The sequence below is a fragment of the Dasypus novemcinctus genome, chromosome 13, assembly GCF_030445035.2.
Source record: "Dasypus novemcinctus isolate mDasNov1 chromosome 13, mDasNov1.1.hap2, whole genome shotgun sequence".
NCBI lineage: Eukaryota > Metazoa > Chordata > Mammalia > Cingulata > Dasypodidae > Dasypus > Dasypus novemcinctus.
Window position 1 is genome coordinate 62089277 of NC_080685.1, and position 20010 is coordinate 62109286.

General features: G+C 38.5%; 1 protein-coding gene across 1 annotated transcript in view; it reads left to right on the top strand.

Annotated features, from left to right (window-relative positions):
- The window catches only part of CACNA1E (calcium voltage-gated channel subunit alpha1 E), a 439591-nt gene that overhangs the window by 284262 nt on the left and 135319 nt on the right, over positions 1–20010 (top strand). The window contains exon 8 of the mRNA XM_004461851.3: positions 2131–2234. Within this exon, the coding sequence (XP_004461908.2) occupies positions 2131–2234 (104 nt within the window). The remainder of the gene's footprint in view (positions 1–2130; positions 2235–20010) is intronic.

The window sequence follows — 20010 nt, forward strand, 5'->3', positions numbered from 1 at the left end:
GTCATCCAAATGAAATTGCTCTGAACCATTCACAACTAGCACAGTCACTCTGGAAACAATGGCACCTTAAAAATAACAATTTCTTCATTATCATTTGATGTACCAATTAATGTGTATGGGCTGCTGAGATCTGGTCTAGATGCTGGGAGCAAACTCACTTCTTTCCAAAGATTGCATGGCTAAGGTGAATGAACCAATTGTTGGGAGCACTACTGCGGAATCATCCAGGCTAACCAACCTTTGCAGGATATTTGATTTATAATCATGAATAAAGATGGTGTTAGTTATTCAAGTGTCATTCAGTTCATCCATCACCTCACAGGAAGGTCCATGCCTCAACTATCTCAGAAAAACACAATTTTCTGTTTTCATTAAACCCCTTCACTGTCCTTGGAAGTTAGTTCTGCATCTTCCCTCTGATCATCAGGAACAGTTTTCTCCAAGGTTTGGCCCACAACCTCCCTGCTTGCATTTAACTAACTAGACCTGGTTGAACCAAAGAGCTAGATCTTGCACACTGAAATGGGAAGCTCACTGCCATTGTGCTATTCAATTCAGAAGATGTGTTTTTGTTTTTGTTTTTGTTTTTTTAACTTTTATTCTGCATCATTTGCAATCATATCTCTCTGAACAGTGTAGGGGCAAAACAAAAGATGCAAATTTGGGAAAGGAGGTTGCCTTAAAAGCTATTTGTAATGGAAGAATCTACTATCCAGGGATAGTTGCCCTGTTAAGGGAAATGGATAATGCATGATGAATGGAAAGCTGTATTCTATGGACTGAAATGTTTGAATGGGAGGCAGAGAAAAATATGAGATAATTAGGGAGAAAAGCAAGATAGAATGTTATTGAATTCCAGAGGATGCAAGAGGACTATCAATCAAAGCAATTTTGCAAAATTTAGTGGTTAGGGAAAAACTGGGTAAGTCACAGGGATCAGAAACATTTTACCTTAGAAATTTTGGATTCAGAAGAGGCGTATGTAAGAAGATCACATCTGAGTCCAGCTCCATCACACTCAGGAGCACAAATTCCAAAGTATGGCCCTCTGGCATGGCACAGAGCTCCAAATCCATCTGCCATGACCAGGTCTGTGGATCTCTGTAGCCTTCAGGAGAACCAGCACCGAGGGTCCCTACTTTGGTTCTCCCTGGGGTCCTGCTGAAGTGTATGTAAGCATGACCCCTCTGATGACCTCCAGACTCTTTTTGGAAGACTCTTAGCCATATAAACTCCTTTGTCTTTGCCATTTTCCCCTTTTATTCAAGGTCAAAAAGCAGTTTTTAACACTTGATCCAACATGTAGGCTGAGATATTCTGTTCGTTGGAGTTGACCTTTTTATTCAAGGTCTATTTCTAGTTACATCACCAGACCTAAGGAGACATTCTGCAAGTGTTACTTCTTTTGGCTAAGTCATGTGATATAACCCTCCCTCGGCCCCCTACCGTTCAAGGGTGGTACCCATCTTGTGGTCCTAGGTCAGAATATGGATTTGCGTGCTGTTTTTAGTTCATGTGTGTTAGCATTAGAGAGACCAGTCTTCAAATCTAGATTATTCCTTTGTCTTTGTTCTGTCCAGGGCCTTCTTGGGGCCCACCTCTGTACTATGATGGAAGAAAGAAAGCCAGAGCCCATGGTCAAGGGCTGAGCTGGGTATAGATGACCCTAATTTCCCTCAAAAAGTTCTGTCAAGGCCTTTGCCAGTGCCCATGGAATAAGGTATTGGCACAGTCTGCCTTCACCTCTTTGAGAATCTGTCCATATTAGAGTGCTAGGGCTTAGAGGCCACATCCCCAATCACTGTACAACTAGTGAATGTTTGCATGACCTTGGACAAGTATTTGACTTTACTTGGTACAGTTTTCCCATCTGCTAAGTGAGGGTGTTACAGTATTCCAACTCAGGATATTATGGTGAGGCTGATGCAGAGTCTTTCGCTATGTACATGGGACAGTAGATTTAGCAGACAATAATCCCAAACTGGGAGTGGAGGGAGGCAATGTGTAACCATATTGTTCTGTGCTTGTTACATCATCCTATGTGTGAAGCTGCAGGAATGAATGTCGACTGCCTTCTGGTAGACGGTTTTGATTGATTAAATAATAAGGAACTATTTTTCTTTCTTTTAGACCAATGATGCCTTAGGAGCCACCTGGAATTGGCTGTACTTCATCCCCCTCATCATCATTGGATCCTTCTTTGTTCTCAACCTAGTCCTGGGAGTGCTTTCCGGGTAAGCCAGATGTTTCTCTGTCCTCTTACCTTCTCTGCTGACTGTAAACCACTGCCTCCTGATTCATGGCAGATTCATTCATTCAGCCTTCATTTAGAAGACGTTTATGAGCAGCCCCTGTGCATCATATACTATTCTGGATCCTGGGAATGCCATAATGAACAGCCATTCTAATCATCTTGATTATTCTTAGAAACCCTCAAAAATCTTGTGATTGGGTCCAACAGTAGACACCAACCATATCCAGTGAGAGTTCATTTATCCATCCATCGTTTCCTCTAGCCTCTTCACTGGGCTGGTTGTTAAATAAGATACAGGATTTACCCTCCAAAGATTTCCTATTCTTGTGTATAACAGATAAGAAATCCCTTATTTGTGGCTCAAATTAGTTTACATCACTCAGCAAATACTCAGTGTCTAATACCATGGTAACTTTTGCAAGGAGCATGTGAAGTATAAGGTAGGCATAGTTCCTGCCCTTTGGAAGCCTATGGTTTCTTGAGAACCCAACACAAACACTTGAAACAAGGAATAGAAGTTCTTTTAAAGTCTGATATAAGAGAGAGATATTTGTTTGGGAGTTGGGACAAATCTCTATAGTCTGAAGTCAGAGATTACTTCAAGAAGAACTGAAATTTTGCTTTGAATATGAATAAGTAATAGGTTAAATGGAGTATTTGGGAGTGAACCTTCCAGGAAAGGGAAAAACATAAAGATATAGAAATGAAAGTTATCATTGAGTATAAAGAGATTGCAATGAAACCTAACCTAACTAGAGTGTAAGTTTTACTTTGGGGAATAAAAAGTATAAAATACGATGGCTAAGACAGGGATAGATTTTAGAGAATCATGCTGTTTTCTAAACAAAACTGAACTTAATTTCTTGTCAGAGTGAGCCCCCATAAATTCTTCAATTGAGTATTTATAAGGTGGTGCTTCTGGTTAAACATGGCAGATTGAACTAAATGGTCATCTTTTAAAAAATCGATTAATACAGGAAATACATTTTTAAATGGGCACAAGTAGAAGAAATGACAACAGATGAGAAATGTCAACAAAACTTTTGAAGTTATGGAGTGAATGGTAACTGACTTAGTGGTAGGAAGCTGAGTTGCCTGCAGTGGAGAATTCCAGTTAAAAAGGCAAAATGATTGTCCTATAGAACTGTAGAAAGTCTCAGGGATAAGAGACAGCAGGTATCTCCGTGATCTGGAGTGTGGGTGGCACTAAAAACAAGAGGATTGGTTGAAAGTTCTTTGTGAGGAACACCTACGTGAACTTCACCCTCCTCTCCCCCAGCTCCCTGCTGTGTTGATACCTTAAATCGTCTATGCCTAGACAATGCTGGCAGGTATCTGCCCCATCCAAACCCCATCCCAACAAAAGTCAAGAGATTATTCTCTGGAGAGGCTGCATCAGAGAAGCTTTGAATGGTGACATTAGGTACCTGTGAGGGTGTGGATGACAGGCTGTACTGAAAATGGAAGGGTTAAATGAAAGTCCACCTACTGGATACCAATATACCTAGTCTACTTATTCTGCTTGACTGTCATAAATATAGCGATCTAGCAGAAGTTTAGAGGATTCCTTTCTGGGGAAATAATCTGTTTTAGAAAGATCTATGTGTACTGACCAGAGAAACAGCTTTCCATCCCATCATCCTCAATCAGGCTCACTATGCTAGCTTCCTATGGTGACCACAAGAAAGCAGAAAACTAGGTGGCTTAAAACAACAGAAATTCTGGAGCCTAGAAGTCCCAAACTGGGCAGGACCGTGCTACCTCTGGGAGCTCTAGGATAGAATTCATTTTCATTCTCCTCCAGTTTCTGTGGCTCTATATGTTCCTTAGCTTGTGGCCACATCAGTCTAATGACTGTCCCCTCCTCTGTATCTGTGCAGTCTCCCTCTACCCTCCCTCCTATAAAGACACTGGTCATTGGATTTAGGGCCTACCTAGATAATCCAGGATGATCTCTTTATCTCAAGATTCTTAATTATATTGTCAGACACTCTTTTTCCCAAATAAGATAGCATTTTCAGATTGCTGGAATAAGAATTTTGTGTGTGTGTGTGTGTATGTGTGGCCACCATTCAACCCATTCCATAAGATGCAGCCGTGCACACAAGAGTTTCCAATAAAATTTCTGTGTCTTGTTCTTAAATATGAACACACAGCTAGGGATCATCAGCATTTGAGGAAAATGTCCAAGACAAAAGTCCGGAAACAAAATGATTAATAGGAAAAAGGAAATTAAGGGAATATGAGCAATGCAGGGAGCAGAAGACAACTATTTTTTTTTCTTTTTAACGTTTTTAATTCTTATTTTTAAAGAAGCTTTAGATTACATAAATGTTACTTCAAAAATGTAGGGAACTCCCATTTACCTCACTGCCTCCCCCCTCCCACAATTTCCACATTAAAATTTTTTACCAGTGTGGTACATTTGTTACAATTGATGAACACATATTGAAGCATTATAGTAACCAAGGACTATAGTTTACACTTTGTCTGAGGCAATTTTATAGGTTTTGACAAAATGTATAATGGCCTGTACCTATCATTGCAGTGTCATGCAGGACAATTCCAGTGTTCCAGAAATGCTCCAGGTTACACCTGTTCTTTCCTCTCTCTCCCCTCAGAACCTCTGGTGGCCACTGCCTTTATATCAGTGATACAAGTTCTTCCATTGCTAAAATCATCCTATGTCTACTTTAGTCCATAATTGCATTCCCCTCTTATGTTTGTTCATTCCTTGATCTTGAGGATTTGGGGATGGTGATGCCCAGCCTGTCTCCAATTGAGAGAGGGCTTAGATCCCAAGGGGCAGATGGATAGAACTGTATTGCTTACAGTTGCAGACATTCTCCACTTCTCGGGATGAGCATTGCAGAAGACAACTTTAAAAACTTAATCTTTAGCAGAGAGAGAAGAGAAATAATAATAGGTTGCTATAAAAAATTTTTTTTGAAGTTCAAGAAAGATCTTGGGAATTAAAAATGTAATAAATAAAAAATAGTAAATGATTGGAATATAAAATTGATGAAATCCCCTGGAAAGTAAAACAAAAGTAGAAAAATCAGAGGATTGATCCAACATTCAACTAATAGGAGCTGTGGAAAAAGAACTGAAAAATTGAGAGGAAGAAATAAAGAAAAATAAAAGAAACTTTCCCAGAAGTGAAAGACTCAAGTTGCCAGATTAAAAAATCTATTGAGATGTGTGTAAGAACATTCTTTTCAGTATTGTTTGGTAGTGGTGGGGAATTAGAAAATACCACATACACATGGCAGCACAAAGTATCTTTAAAATACAGAATTTAGTGAAAACAAGAAGGAAAAAATGCAATGTAAAATACCATTAGCAGTTAATATCTCCTGCTAAGGTTGCCACTACAGATGCAAGGAAAAGAAAGTTCTTGTGCTTTCTGTCTGCCTGGTTGTGGCAGCCAAGATTGAATGGGAGAATACAGGAAATTATAAAAACATGGGGAAGGGGAAATAATCTTTGCAACCAGAAATAAACTTGTAAACAAAAAAAAAAAAGAGAAAAAAATATGTGCATACAAAACATAATATATACTTTGTAAAAATACATTAAAATATACATTAACTATATTGTAATGATTGCTTGTATGGCTGGAGAATGGCAGATGAGTTTAGAGATAAAAGTGAACAAATAAATTTAAATAACTAATGGTGAAAATGTCCACTGAGTACTCAGCACAACTACTGAAAAAAGACCTAGACAATGATAAATCATCATGAAATTTCAGAACATCTGAGTAAAGAGAATATCCTAAAACCTTCCATCAATTGGGAAAGGGGTAGAGTTTACCCAAAAGGTCTCAGGAATCAGAATGGCATTGGAATGGCATATTCCATGACAATGTTGAGTGTTGGAAAACAGTGGATAAAGTCCTGAAACTTTTGAGGGAAAATAAGTTTCACCATAGAGTTCTATATCAAACCAAAATACCAATTATTTTGGTATAGCAGTATTTTCAAACACCTTTGCTCAAGAAGTTACTAGAGAATATGCTTCTTCCAAAATAAGAATGTAATTTAAGAAAGAAAAAGACAAGATGCTCATGAAAGAAGGGATTCCATAGAGAAGAGAGGTAAAGGGAATTCCAGGATGATGGTGAAGGGAAGTTTAGCAGGCCTATGGAGCATCAAGTTCAGATTTGAATAGGATGACAGAAGGCTCTAAAAATATCTTAAAGAAAAAAGTGAAACTGATATATTTCCTATGTTTGATTTTATCTACAAGTGTTTTCTGGTTTTTTCAAAACTAGATATATACACACACATACGTATAATATGTATACATACATATATACACACGTATATATAAATATATATGTGTGTATGTATGCATTTGTACACACAGACACACACTGATCTAAGAAATTTCACAAAATACAAAAGTATTACCACCAACGAAATATAAGCATAGTAAGTCTTTTATGCAGATGAGCTGTCAACCAGATTTGCATTATTAACTTTGAATCTTGAGATTCCCCTGTATGGTGCTATAATTGCCTTGAAGGAATGGGGGAGGAAAAGGGATGTCCAAAGCTAGACTTTTCACTTCTACACTAAGGAAATCATGAAGCAATATCTGAAATTCAAAGATAAATTTCAGTGTAAGTATGTTATTTAAAAACTCTGCACCTTTCATTCCCATTCCCACCCCCCTGCTCTTGGTAGCCTGTACTCTACTTTCTGCCTCTATGAGTGTGTATATTCTAGTTATTTCAGACAACTGTAATCATAAAGTCTTTATCCTTTTGTGTCTGGCTTATTTCACTCAACCTGATGTCAAGGGTAATCCATGTTGTAGCATGTATTAGAACTTCATTCCTTTTTATGGTTGAGTAATATTTTATTGTATGTATATACTACATTTTGTTTACCCATTCACTTGTTGATGGACATTTGGGTTACTTTCACCTTTTGGCTACTGTGAATTTGCTAGTACACTGTGAACATTTGTGTACAATTATCTGTTGGAGTGCCTGCTTATCAAGTCATGGTGGGATTGCCAGGTTCTATGGTAGGATTGCTGGGTCATACGGTAGTCCTGTGTTTAAAGTTTTCAGGAACCATCAAACTGTTTTTCCCCAGAAGCTGTACCATTTTACATTCCCACCAACAATGCACCAAGGTTCCTATTTCTCCATATACTTACCAACACGGCTCTCTTAAGGCTCTAGGAAAGGATCCTTCCTAGCCTCTTCCCAGCTTCTGGCAATCCTTAGCATCCCCTGCCTCTATCTTCACATGCCATATTCTCTCTGTTGCTGTGTTCAAATTTCCCTCTTCTATAAAGACAACAGTCCTATTGGGTCAGGGCCCATCCTGACCAGTATGAGCTCATCTTAATTAATTACATCAGTAAAGGTCCTACTCCAAATTAGGTCGCACTCACAGATACTGGGAGTCAGGACTTGAACATATATTTTAGGGGACTATGATTCAACCCATAACATTGTCATAATAATGCATAACAATTCAAACCATAATAATTCAATCCATAACAATTCAAATAATAATTCAATCCATAACATGGGAGAGGCCTGACTGCAGTCTTCTTTCTTCATGTGTTCCAACTAGGAGTTCATCTCTATTTTGTTTAATTTGATCTGATGTTCTATATTCTTATACATATCCTAAGTGTGTCCATATTTTAGTTTAGAAAATTCAAGTTAGGTTCTTAATATTTGATAAGAGAGAAAGGCAGATGATATGCTACCAAAAGTGGCTGGTGTTGCAGCTAAGGCTCAAATTATTGGTCAAGATATTTCTCGACATAGCTGGAAATGGAACAGAGCATCACCATCCAGGATAGTGCCTAGTGGCTGACTGTATTCACCCTGATAAACTCTCTCTGGTTTGGAATTTTATCCTTTTCATTCTCCTATACCTTTCCGAGGGTGGGAAAGAGTGAAAGAAGAAGCACAGGTTTTAGCATCTGAGGGTCCTGGGTGAGAAGCTTAACCCTGTCACTTATTAGCATTTTGCATTTGAACAAGTTACTCAGTCTCTCTGAGCCTGCTTCCTCCTCTGTAAAATGGCACAGTAATGTCTTTCTCACAGGAAAGGTGTGGCTTGGGGTCTGGCATGGAGTCTTTCCTAATTCTTATTAAATAACTGCCAGTACCCTCTGATAATATTGGCATTCATCCTCTCCACCTGGTCGGCCATGGTGGCCATTATCTGAAGTGGATGATTGACTCCATCCAGTAAGGGGCCATCAGCTCCTCTCCAGCCAGTTGGGAGATGTCACAGAACTGAATGGCAGGTACCTCCTTAGCACTTCTGAAGAAGCCTAGGAAGTCACAACAGCAGCTGGGAACAGCTGGTGTGAATAAATTCTGACATTTAAAGGAGTGTTAACAATAGGGGCCTTACAGGCTGGGATGGAAGTATTTCTGTCCTTGTTTCTTTTTCACATTCTAATATACAACCCGTTGGGGGAGGGGCTCACTGTTGTCTACAGGGGTCAGCAGCAGCTGGTGCTTGTGTGGGAGGGACCATGGGCTCTCCCTTCCACTTATTCTGGCTCTCAGTGCCTCCTTGGAGTGAGGGATTGATTGGGATTTGCCTTCCAAAGAGCCGGGGAAATAGCTCTGAAGGTTTCATCACCAGGGCACATGTTCCCAGTGACCTGTGGGCAGTTTGGATGTTCTTATAAAGCTGCCCCTAAAGCAGAGAGAGAAGGCAGTGGAAGGAGGAGCACATGTCGCACCTGTGCCGGGCAAGGGATAAAGACTGTTGGGGTGAGAAGGGGCAGAGAGCCTGTACTGGTGCTCGGGGACCATTGCATACCAGGCGTGGCCATGACTGAGGCACCCATCCCAGGGGCATGGGCACTCGGGGAGGTGGGCTGTGAGGTCTGAGCTTGTGGGTTTCAGTGTATTTAAAGAGGAAGTGTGGATAGAAGCACTGTAGCATTTTCACTTGTCTCAGAGGAAATGGGATTTGATGAAAACCATTAGCTTAGGCTTGAAGAGAAGCAGAGCTTCCTGTCTCCATGGAAACAAACCAGGGCTGCACAAGAATGTCCTGAGGTACCGTCAGGGGCTACAGGGCAGGAGACACACAAACAAAAGATGACCTTGAGCTATCCCAATGCCAACACCCACTCCTTCCCGAGGCTTCTGGGGAGAGGGAGGTAGACTTGGAGGAGCAGATGAGCTCTTTCCAAACCAGGGCAGGGACAGACAAGCCAGGAACTGCTTACGTATACAAACCAGGAACAGCGTGGAAATGTCATAGGTTTTAAAAACACCTTTGCTTCCATGATCTTATTCATTCCTTGCAACAACTCTGTACGGTAGATGGACATGGTCTTTATAGATGAGAAGAGGGGGTTTAGAGATGCTAATCTTCAGCTAGTTATAATGGCAGAGACAGGGCCAAGGGTAACATTTTCCAACTTCTGGTGAGATGCTTGTTTAATATACCAGATGGCCTCCATCCAGGGAATCTGGCATTCAAGGTGGCACAACTAGAGAAAGACTGGCAAGGGTTAGCCCAGAATATTGTCCTGACCATACGGATTTTTTTTCAAAAAATTTTTAATTTTGATATAATTTCAAACTTATAGGATAGTTGCAAAAATAATACAAACTCCATACAGAGAACTTCAACTTCGATATACCCCCACCCAGATAACCAGATCCACCAACTTTTAACTTTTTGCCTCATTTGCCATGTTGTTTTTTTCCCTATTCATTTATCTGTATTTCTTACTTTCTAGATATTTGAGAATAGATTGTATACATCGTGCTCAATGTACTTTTCCTAAGAAAAAGGATATTCTTCTTAAATGCAGGTACCAAGTTCAGAAAATTTGAACTTAAATATAGTTACCAAGTTCAGGAAATTTGACATTGAGATAAAGCTTATAGCGTATGTTCTAGTTTTTCCATATTTCCAATAAAGTCCTTTTGGACATTTTTCCCTCCATTATTAGATCCAGTCCAGGATCATGTATTGACCTTAGCTGTGATTATTTCTTTAATCTTTTTCTCTCAATTGTATGAACATACAGACCATTTAGAACACATGGAAATGATATAAACATCATTTCTCATCCACTCCCAGGCATGTAGTTCAGTATGATTGATTACACTCACAATATTGTGCAACCCTCACCACTGTCCATTTCCAGCACCTTCCTTCTACCTCAAATAGAAACCCACACCCATTATGCCCTTCTTCCTCCTCCCCCTCCCTGGTAACCTGTACTCTGCTTTCTGTCTGTATGAATCTATACACCCTCCTTATTTCATATAAGCAGACTCACACAATATCCATTCCTCTGTCTGACCATACTGATTTTGAAGCAGCTTATCTCTTGTTCATGCACTGACTCACACAATCTGGTCTTTTCATAATATAACATGACCTAGTACATACAGGGTAGAAGATGCCAAGGCCACCTGTCAGTTTCTTCCCACCTGCAAGGCTTATCCCTGGGTTGGGCTTCACTGCTTTGGTTTTCTGTACCCACTGTTCAGATTCTCTTGCCCTAAGACTTGTGGGGAGTTGTGAACTGTCCGTGTTAGAGGAAGACTTTTTCTGGTTGCATCTCTTTAATGAGTGGAATGGCTGCTATCACCAGAAAGACAACAGCCACCTGTCTTACTACCAAGTCAATTGCTGACTGGGTTTAATGATTAAGTGCAGTTCATCAAATGTTTGTGGAGTGCCTACTATGTACACGACATCTTGCTGGTCTCTTAGATTACAAAAATGTGGTCACCACTAGAAGCTCATAGACTAATTAAGGAAATCATTCAAAATACATATAATGTAAGTTCAAATATATCCTGAATTCTAGCCCCCTTAAAAGCTATTTATTTAAAATTTATTTATCCAGGTCACATATTTTGCACACCTATTATTTTGCAAGAAATTTTTGAAGATAGAAAAGAGAACAAAACATAGCTCCTGATTACAATGAATAGACTAAAAAATGTATCTTCAGGGTTAAACACTGATTTTCTGAGTCACCTGCCATTGCTTCTCTGGAGTATTTCTCAAACCTGATATAAGATACAAAGGGCTGGTAGTCTTAAGAAGGAAATTATTTATGTGCAGTGCAGTGGTCCAGATGAGATCTCTGAGGGATGTTGGCAGATAATAGTCTGATGGGTGTCTGATCCTTCTGAAGCAGGCAGACATCAAAGGCAACTGGCTAAGATGAGCATGTGAGTAACCTGCATGGTAATTCTTCTTCTGGGCTGCTGAGCCTGGAGTCAACCAGGGGGAATTCTGACCTTCACTCAACCAACAGTTATTGAGCAGGGGCACCAGACCAAACAAGGACCATGAGGTGCTATCTTCAAGGAGCTTATAAGTTCAAGTAGAGAGACAACACAGGGTGGGCATTTAAATTGGAAAGGGACAAGGATCTGGTAAGGCAAACTAAAGAAGGTGACATTGGTACATACTTCTGAAGAATAAGTAATAGGTAGCTAAGTGAAGAAGAGAGGAAGGCAAGAGGCCTTCTGGCATGTGAGGAGAAGGAGAAAAGATGAAGTTAAAGGGGTAGTCAGAGGTTCAACATAAAGACCCACATGTGCTAAGCTAATGGTTTAAACTCGATCCCAGACATTTGTGGAAGCTACTTAGGTGTTAAGGGGGAGTATGACCAAATTTGCATTTGAAGATGATCACTCTGGAGAAAGTATATAGAGAAGCAAGACTGGAGACAGGGAGACATGTTAGGAGGTTATTGCCAACAACTCAGGAGAGAAGCAATGAGGCCTCAAAGGAGTGCATCAGTGTGGGGATGGAGAGGACAGGGAGGATCCAGATGTTGATGACATGGGATCTATAGGACTTGGTGACTTTGCTGGTGTGTCTGAGTATGTATGGGGATGGAAGTAAAGGGGAGGTCTCTTGGACTACTTCTGGTTTCTGAATTGAGCCACTGTGTGGCTATGAGGAGCCTAGACAGAGAATAGTTTTGAGGGAAAGAATTTAGGTTTTGGACCTAATGAATTTGGGAAAACATAACACACCCTTTTGACTAGTTCACAGCAGAGTAGGGTTTCTTTTACATTGATTATTATTTTTCAGGTTATAATTTATTGAGACATACCAAGCATTGTGCCAATCCTACAACATGCACTGTTTCATGTAATTCTCATAACAACCCTATGAGGTATTACTATTCTCTTTTTATAAATAGAGTAACTGCGACAGGGAGTTTGGTAATTTGCCTAAGCTCACAAAGCTGTTAAGCAGCTGATTCAGAATGTGGACTGAGGTTTGCCAGGCCCAAAGAAATGGACTCTCTCCTGGGTCAACTGCATGACCATGAGGTCAGATGTAAAGCTAATGAGAGTGTCTTTGTTGAAAGGTGCTGCATTTCCCTAAGATAGTGCTTTGTATGTTAATTGTCAGAATGATGTCTTAGAGTGAGATAAAGCCAATTTACGAAAGAAGGGACTTTACTGCTAGCCTCCATGTCACCTGAGGAGACGTGCATGGAATGTGATGTGACTGCTCAGGTTACATGCAGTTCTTTGGTGCATTTTGGCTAGAGCCTAGGTCCCCTAGCTCCCTGTGCTCTTTTCCTCTGCTATTGGTATAGCCTAATAGTTAAGATACAGATTCTGTAGATGCTGTATCTTGATTTGAATCCCATTTCTATTACTTCTATTACTTGTTGGCTATATGACATTAAGCAAGTTGTTTCACTTTCTATACCCTCAGTCAACCAGTTACAAAGAATGATTCTAGTATGTACATATAGGATTATTGGGGAAACTGAGTCAGATCATGCACATTAAGTGGTTAGTACCTGGGAAAGAGTAAAAACTTAATACTGTAAATGTTGGCTGTTGGTAGCAGATTTCTTCTCTGTAGGACCCGGTGCATCCTACAATGGGGTGGTGCTGGCAAAGAGCCATTCTTCTTACCCACTCGGTACTCATTGACTCAGATCTTTTCCGATAACACTGACCACCGATGGGGCCTTACAAGGAACATGGTGTCCTTAAAGATGGGCTGTGGGCTTATGCCCCGTATCTGGCCATCACGTTAGTTATCGAGCCATTGGCCTTTCTGACCTCTGCTCCTGTGGCATGGAGTAGCCCACCTCTTAGCTCTCTCACAGCCTGTTTCACTTTGGATCTCCTTCCTGAGATCTTCCCAGATCCGTACCCCCATTCCCATTCCACAATTAGAATTAAAACCCATCTCCCACATGCTCCCTTCACACTCTGTATCTGCCCTCTATAGACTCTGCTACTAGTTAAAAGCATTATAGAACGTTATAGAATTTAATAATAACAGAAAGGTAGAGCTAACATGTACTGAGAGCTTGTCATTTTCCCAGTACTGTGCTAAGAAATTTATATACATTATTCCAATTAATTTTTATAACACCCTTATGATTAGGTACTATTATTAATCCCATTTATGAGGCAGTGGAGACTGAGAGACTTTAATAGTCTTGCCTAACCTGGCACAGCTAGGGAGAAGCAGAACTACCTGGCCTCCCTAAGGGTCCTCTGACTTTCTGGTTTTGGGGTTGTCAATGTCCCTGTCACCCATTAGGTTTTGTTTCTTATGCTGGAGATGACTTTCCATATATTTAAATCTCCTAAAACATAGTGTTTTGTTGTTGTGCTCAATGAATGATTGCTAACTTGAAGGGAAATCCAGTAACAACAAGCCCCTCTTAGTTGGCTCTATACCCCTTTATGATATCCTGGAGGATAATATTACAGAGAACTATGGAAGAGGCTGGTATCGTAAAAGTCAGGAACTTAATCACTGGTTTAGAAATGTAGACCAAAGTCTAGAAAAGTTGGTTTACTTTGCAGTGTCCTATTCTATGAGATCAGTATCATCACCCCATATTAAATGATGGTCAGAGCTTATAGCTTATAGGGGTTACAGACAAACAATTATCATAGGTTCAATACTTTTTAACCTAGATATTGGTAATTTTTTTTCTTTTAGTTAATGGTTCATCTCCTTTGCCCATTTTCCTATTGGCATTATTTATTGTTTTCATATGAACTTAAAACGTTTGTTTGTATAGTAAGGATAATAACTTTTTGTGTCATATATGGCAAATATTTAGGGAATAATCACCTGAAAGGATAGTTAAAGCTATCATCCTATTGGGAATTGTGGGCAACTAAAGCTGTTAGAAGCAGAAAAAGACTAAATAGTTACTCTTTTTTACTTGTGTAGCACTTCATTAGGAAAACATTTCATGTGTATTCACTTGTTTGATTCTCACAAAAATCCTAGAAAGTGTATAATCATTCTTTTACACAAGAGGAGATTGAAGGCCAAGGTGATATACTCTAAATCATACATCTGGAAGTGTGGTTTCCTGAGGTTTAGTCCAGTGCTCCTTGTTCCACAAAGCACTGTCTCCCATGATAGAGTTGGGCATTTCCCTTAGGCTTTTGGCTGCCTGACCTCTATTCAAAATGTCGAGGGGTGATTTAGCAAGCCAAAATTGGGCTTTTTAAAATTCCATTTATTAATTCGACAAATATTTATTGAGCACCTACTCTGGGTGCTGGGGATACAAAATCTCTGCCCTCATGGAGCTTATATTCTTGTGTTACAGACATAATCTATATTATATAAAATATCACTCCCCATTCTAGGACTCATTAATATCAAGGAAGAGGAATAATCAGTGCTAATATTCTGAAATTGCCCTGTGTTGGTTACACTGATCTTATGGGCTGAGATTTTGGGGATGTGAAAATGTAATTCAGATGAAGAAGGCTCTAATTCTCTTATTTTGTTTAAAATTATGTCCCCTCTGAAAATCAAACTCTAGTGCACTCTTGCTTTTATCTATCTAGGGAAGCAGAAATGGTGCCAGGATAGGAGGCTCTGGGGGCCTGGACTAAGGTAGGAGGATCTTTGCCTAAAGATGGAAAGATCATTGCCAAATCGAAAGGTAAAGTCGTGTCTGGGAGAAGCTGAAAATCATATCCAGAGAAATCAAGCCTGAGAGGCAGAGTAAAAGAGTTAAGGAAAAAGGCATAATCATTGAGTAGAACACTCAGGATAAATAATCAAAACAGGGGACTATTTTACATGGATTCCTCCTTTTTATAGAGAGGTTAAAAAATTGGATTTGGGATTTCATTAGATGGTCTTTTTTTGTGGTAAAGACAACTGCCAAATACAGATATGCCTCCATTCAACAGAAAAATTCTGTTGAAGAATTTTTCACTCATACAGAATTTCTGGTTGCTGAAACAATCTTGGTTCTCTCCTCAGCTGTATCCTAACTAACTTAGTATAGATTAGTCCGATACCTTTTCATGGGTGCACATACACATCTATACACACATAAACATGAAGACATACATACATATTTTCATACATGTGCATGATGGCTTATATTCAAGCACAGACTCTCATACAGACACATAATGTGTTCCAGTCTTTGTCCTTCTATGAAGTACTTAAGAAATTAACCATTCTCTGAATTTGCCTTGCTCAGTGGCTCTATTTAAACCTATTTCAAGAATGTTGCCATCTTCAAATCCAAATTTACTTATCTGTTTTTCACTGGAAGAGCTAATTTTTTAAAATACATTTTTAATTTTTTTAAAAGTTACCTAGATTACACAAAATGTTAAACAAAAAAATATAAGTGATTCCCACATGCCCCACTCCCCACACCTCCCACCCTTCGCCACATTAACAACTTCTTTCATTAGTGAGGTACATTCATTTCAATTGATGAACATATTTGGAGCATTGCCACTAAGTATGGATTATAGTTTACTTTGTAGTTTACAATTTCTCCCACTCAATTCTGTAGGTTATGGCCGGACATATAATGGCCTTTATCAGTCATTACAGTGTCATTCAGGACAATGGAAGAACTAATTTTTACTTAACATAATAAAATAATATGAAGTAATGTGTTAGAAGATAGCTTTGCTGACAGACAAACCTGGATTTAATTTATTTCTTTGCCGCTTAATACATGTGTGATGACGTTGGGCAACTTCCTTAAAATCACTAAGCTCCAGCTTACTCACCAATAAAGTAGGGTTGTTATGAAGGTTGAATGAGATGGATTGAATGCATATAAAATGCTTACCATACTGTCTATCACACAATAAGTACAAAATGTCAGTACTATTATTACAACCCTAAACATATATAATAACATTAATGACAATGATTATAACCAGTCTGAACTTACTTTCTCATTTTCTGCCCTCTGCATGATTTTACACTTTCTCTGTATGTTCTTCATGTTACTTACTCCGAAGTCCCTGTTCTTATTTTACCCCAGGCATCATTCTATACCAATACCTAGATGTAATATATGCTTAGTGAGTATTCGGGGATGATGAGTTGATACCCCTTCCTCTTGATCTCTTTCCTGAGCTCCAAAGCACATATCTTTGCTTAGGTGACCCTTAGGTATCTCAAACTGATTTTTTTCCTCCTATTTCCTCCACTAAACACATCCACTACTCTTCTATATTCTCTATTATTGTTCATTATATTCATTATCCACAGTAGAACACTTCGTCAATCATGTTACTTTCTTCTCGCTTATTTGCCACATCTAATTGCTCATCAGGACCTATTGCTTCCACTTTTGAAAGGTTTCATGAACTATATCCTGGCCTATAGCAATTACCTTTTTAAATGATCTCCCTACTCTATTCCAACCTGTTCTCCGTGACTAGAGCAGCCTTTCCAAACCAGACTAAATTATACCATTTGTTTATTTATAATGACTTCGCATTGCCTAAAAATAATAGAATCATCTATTTATCCATTTAAGTTTTGACAAATAAGTATAGTGCTTATACTGTTGTGCAGGGAATGTTCTAGATGCTAGGAATAAAGCAGAGAACAAAACAAAGGAAAATTTCTTCCCTCATGGAAATTACATTCTCATAGGGGGAGATTCTAATGGACATATATTCTGATTTAGGTAAATGAAAAGATAAAAACGCTCTTCTTGAAAAGGAATACTTTAAATTACAAAAGAAGTCTGTTTTTCCTACTTTAGTCTTCAACTTTACTATAATGTTAATCAAAATACAAACAAGATTTTTACTTTACTAAATTATATTAAAATTTATCTGAAGACATAAGCATGTAAAAATAGCCAGGCCATAGCTTAAAAAGAACAATGAGGAACAGGGACATTTTCTAACAGATAGTAAAATATATTATGAAGCTACAATAATTGAAACAATGTGCTATAATGCAGGAATAGAGTGATCAAAAGGAGACCCAAATATATATGTGGAATATTATAAGAGGAACATTTCAAATTAATGAATCATTCAGTGAAGAGTGATGAGTCAACTGGTTAGTCATTTGGATCACCATCTCATATCTTATATCAAAAAAACTGCAGATGGAGCAAGTACATATGTTTTTTAAATTAAACCATAAAAGTATTCATATAGTAAGTTATGGACACTTTCAAGAATCTTTAAGGGGGAAGGCCTTTCTAAGCATAATACAAATCAATAAGCCATAAAGGAAACAATTGATACATTTAAATATGTAGAAATAAAAATACACAGCAAACTATAATTCATAAGGAAGATCAAAAGTCAAAAATTGAGTTAGTTTTGGATTTTAGATTATTTGGAAATAGGAGAAAGGTGGGAAAAAGGGTGATTGATTAATAGTGATTCTGTAAAGAAACTCTAGTTGAGGGTGAAAAATGCTCTCAAACATTGATACTGAAACGTACAGGGAAAAACAGAAGTGAAGATTTTAGGTGGTAAAATAGTCAGGACATGGTAAGTGAATGGCAGTAATTGATTAGGGTAGGTCGCCTAGGATAGATACCAAGATTCAGTGGCAGATGTCTTGGAGAATTTTGGTTCCATTTACTGAGATGAATAATAGAGGAAGAAGAAAGCTCTTATTTTGGGAGAACGATAAGCTAAATTTTGAGCATAAAGATTTTGAGGCTTAGAAGGGCCAAACAAATAGAATCAACTAATATCTGGGTGTTTAGAACAAGGGAGAAAGATGTGACATACTGCCTGTCAGAACATGATAGAGAAAATGGTGCAAATAGATGAGGTTATCCATGGAGGTCACACAGAGATGAGAACACAGAAGGATAGGAATAAAGATTCCTGGAAACCCTAACCATTAAAAAGTTAGAATATCAAGGTTGTTCGAAAGAATATCAGAAAAGCTCATGTCATTAAGGGCAAAGAAGTACAGAGTTTTGAAAATGAATGAGAAGACCCCAAATGCAGAATATGTGATACAGAGATCCAATACAATGACCACTAAAAATATAATTGTTGAAGTTGGCAATATGGAGGATCTGGCTGGCCTTTTTTTTTTTTTAATTAAAAAAAAATTACAGAGCCACAGAAGTTGTAAAAATATCTTGAATAGCTATTGTACAGTATCAAAACCAGGAAATTGCCATTGGTATAATCCATAAAAGTATTCAGATTACACCAGTTTTACACACACTCATTTATACATGTGTTCTGCACACACTTATTTATACATGTGTTTGTGTAGTTATTGTTAGTGTAGCAATGTTATTATGTGTGGATTCATGCAACCACCCCCACAATCAAGATAAAAAGCTATTCCATCACCGCAAGACTTCTTCATGTTACTCTTTTATAGCTACACCTACTGCTATCCACCCCAACCCCAACCTCTAGCAAACACAGATGTGTTCTCAATCTCTATAACTTTGTTATTTCAAGAATGAAATAAATAAATAGAATCATACAATATGTAATCTTTTGAAATTGACTTTTTCCGTTCACCATAATTCCCTTGAGATCCATGTAGGATGTTGCACATATCAGTGGTTCGTTCCTTTTTATTGCTGAATTCTATCTCATGGTATGGATGTTCCACAGTTTGTTTAATCATTCACCATTTGAAAGACGTTCGGGATGTTTTCAGTTTGGGGCTATTATGAATAAGGTTGCTATGAACATTTGTATACTGGTTTTTGTGTGCACATAAAATTTTGTTTCTCTGGAATAAATAAATGCCTAAGAGTGTAATTGCTGGGCCAAACAATAACTGCATGTTCAGTTTTATAAGAAACTGCCAATCTATTTTTCAGAACAGCTGTGCCATTTTACATTCCCACCAGCAATGCGTGAGAGTTCAGATTTTTCTACACCCTCAGCTGCTGGCTTAAATTTTTAAAAATCTGTAACATACAATAAACATTGACAAGGGTCACAAATTTATGCAGAAATTATAAGACAATATAAATAATGTAGACCATTGATTTCTGAATAGATCATATTTTAAAAAATATTTTGGCCCAGTAAATTCTCAGAGAAGGGGAACAAACAGAAAACCTTCCAACATTGGATAGGTAGAAAAGATGAATATGAATTTAATAACTTTTTAATTTTAATATTTAAAGGCTTCAAAACAGATTAGTCACAAGCAAAACCTCAACTTATAGCTTCCCTCACCATCAATTTATTAAAGAAAGAGCCCAAATTAATATTCCTTGACTGTTATGACCTCTCAAAGCTCAGTGCCAACCTACTTTTCCAACCTCAACCCCATGCTCCCTCTCCATTAGCCCCATCACACAGTTCACTGTTCCTGGATTCCCCAGGTCTGCCTAACTTTTTGTTGTTGTTGTTAAGAAGTAACTAACCACCACTATCATACCCTCCCCCACCCAGCTGCCTTAGTTGCCTCAGGAACTCTGCCTCATCCTTCAAGATCAAATCCCCTTAAGTTTTCTGATCCGTGTTCCCTTTACACTAT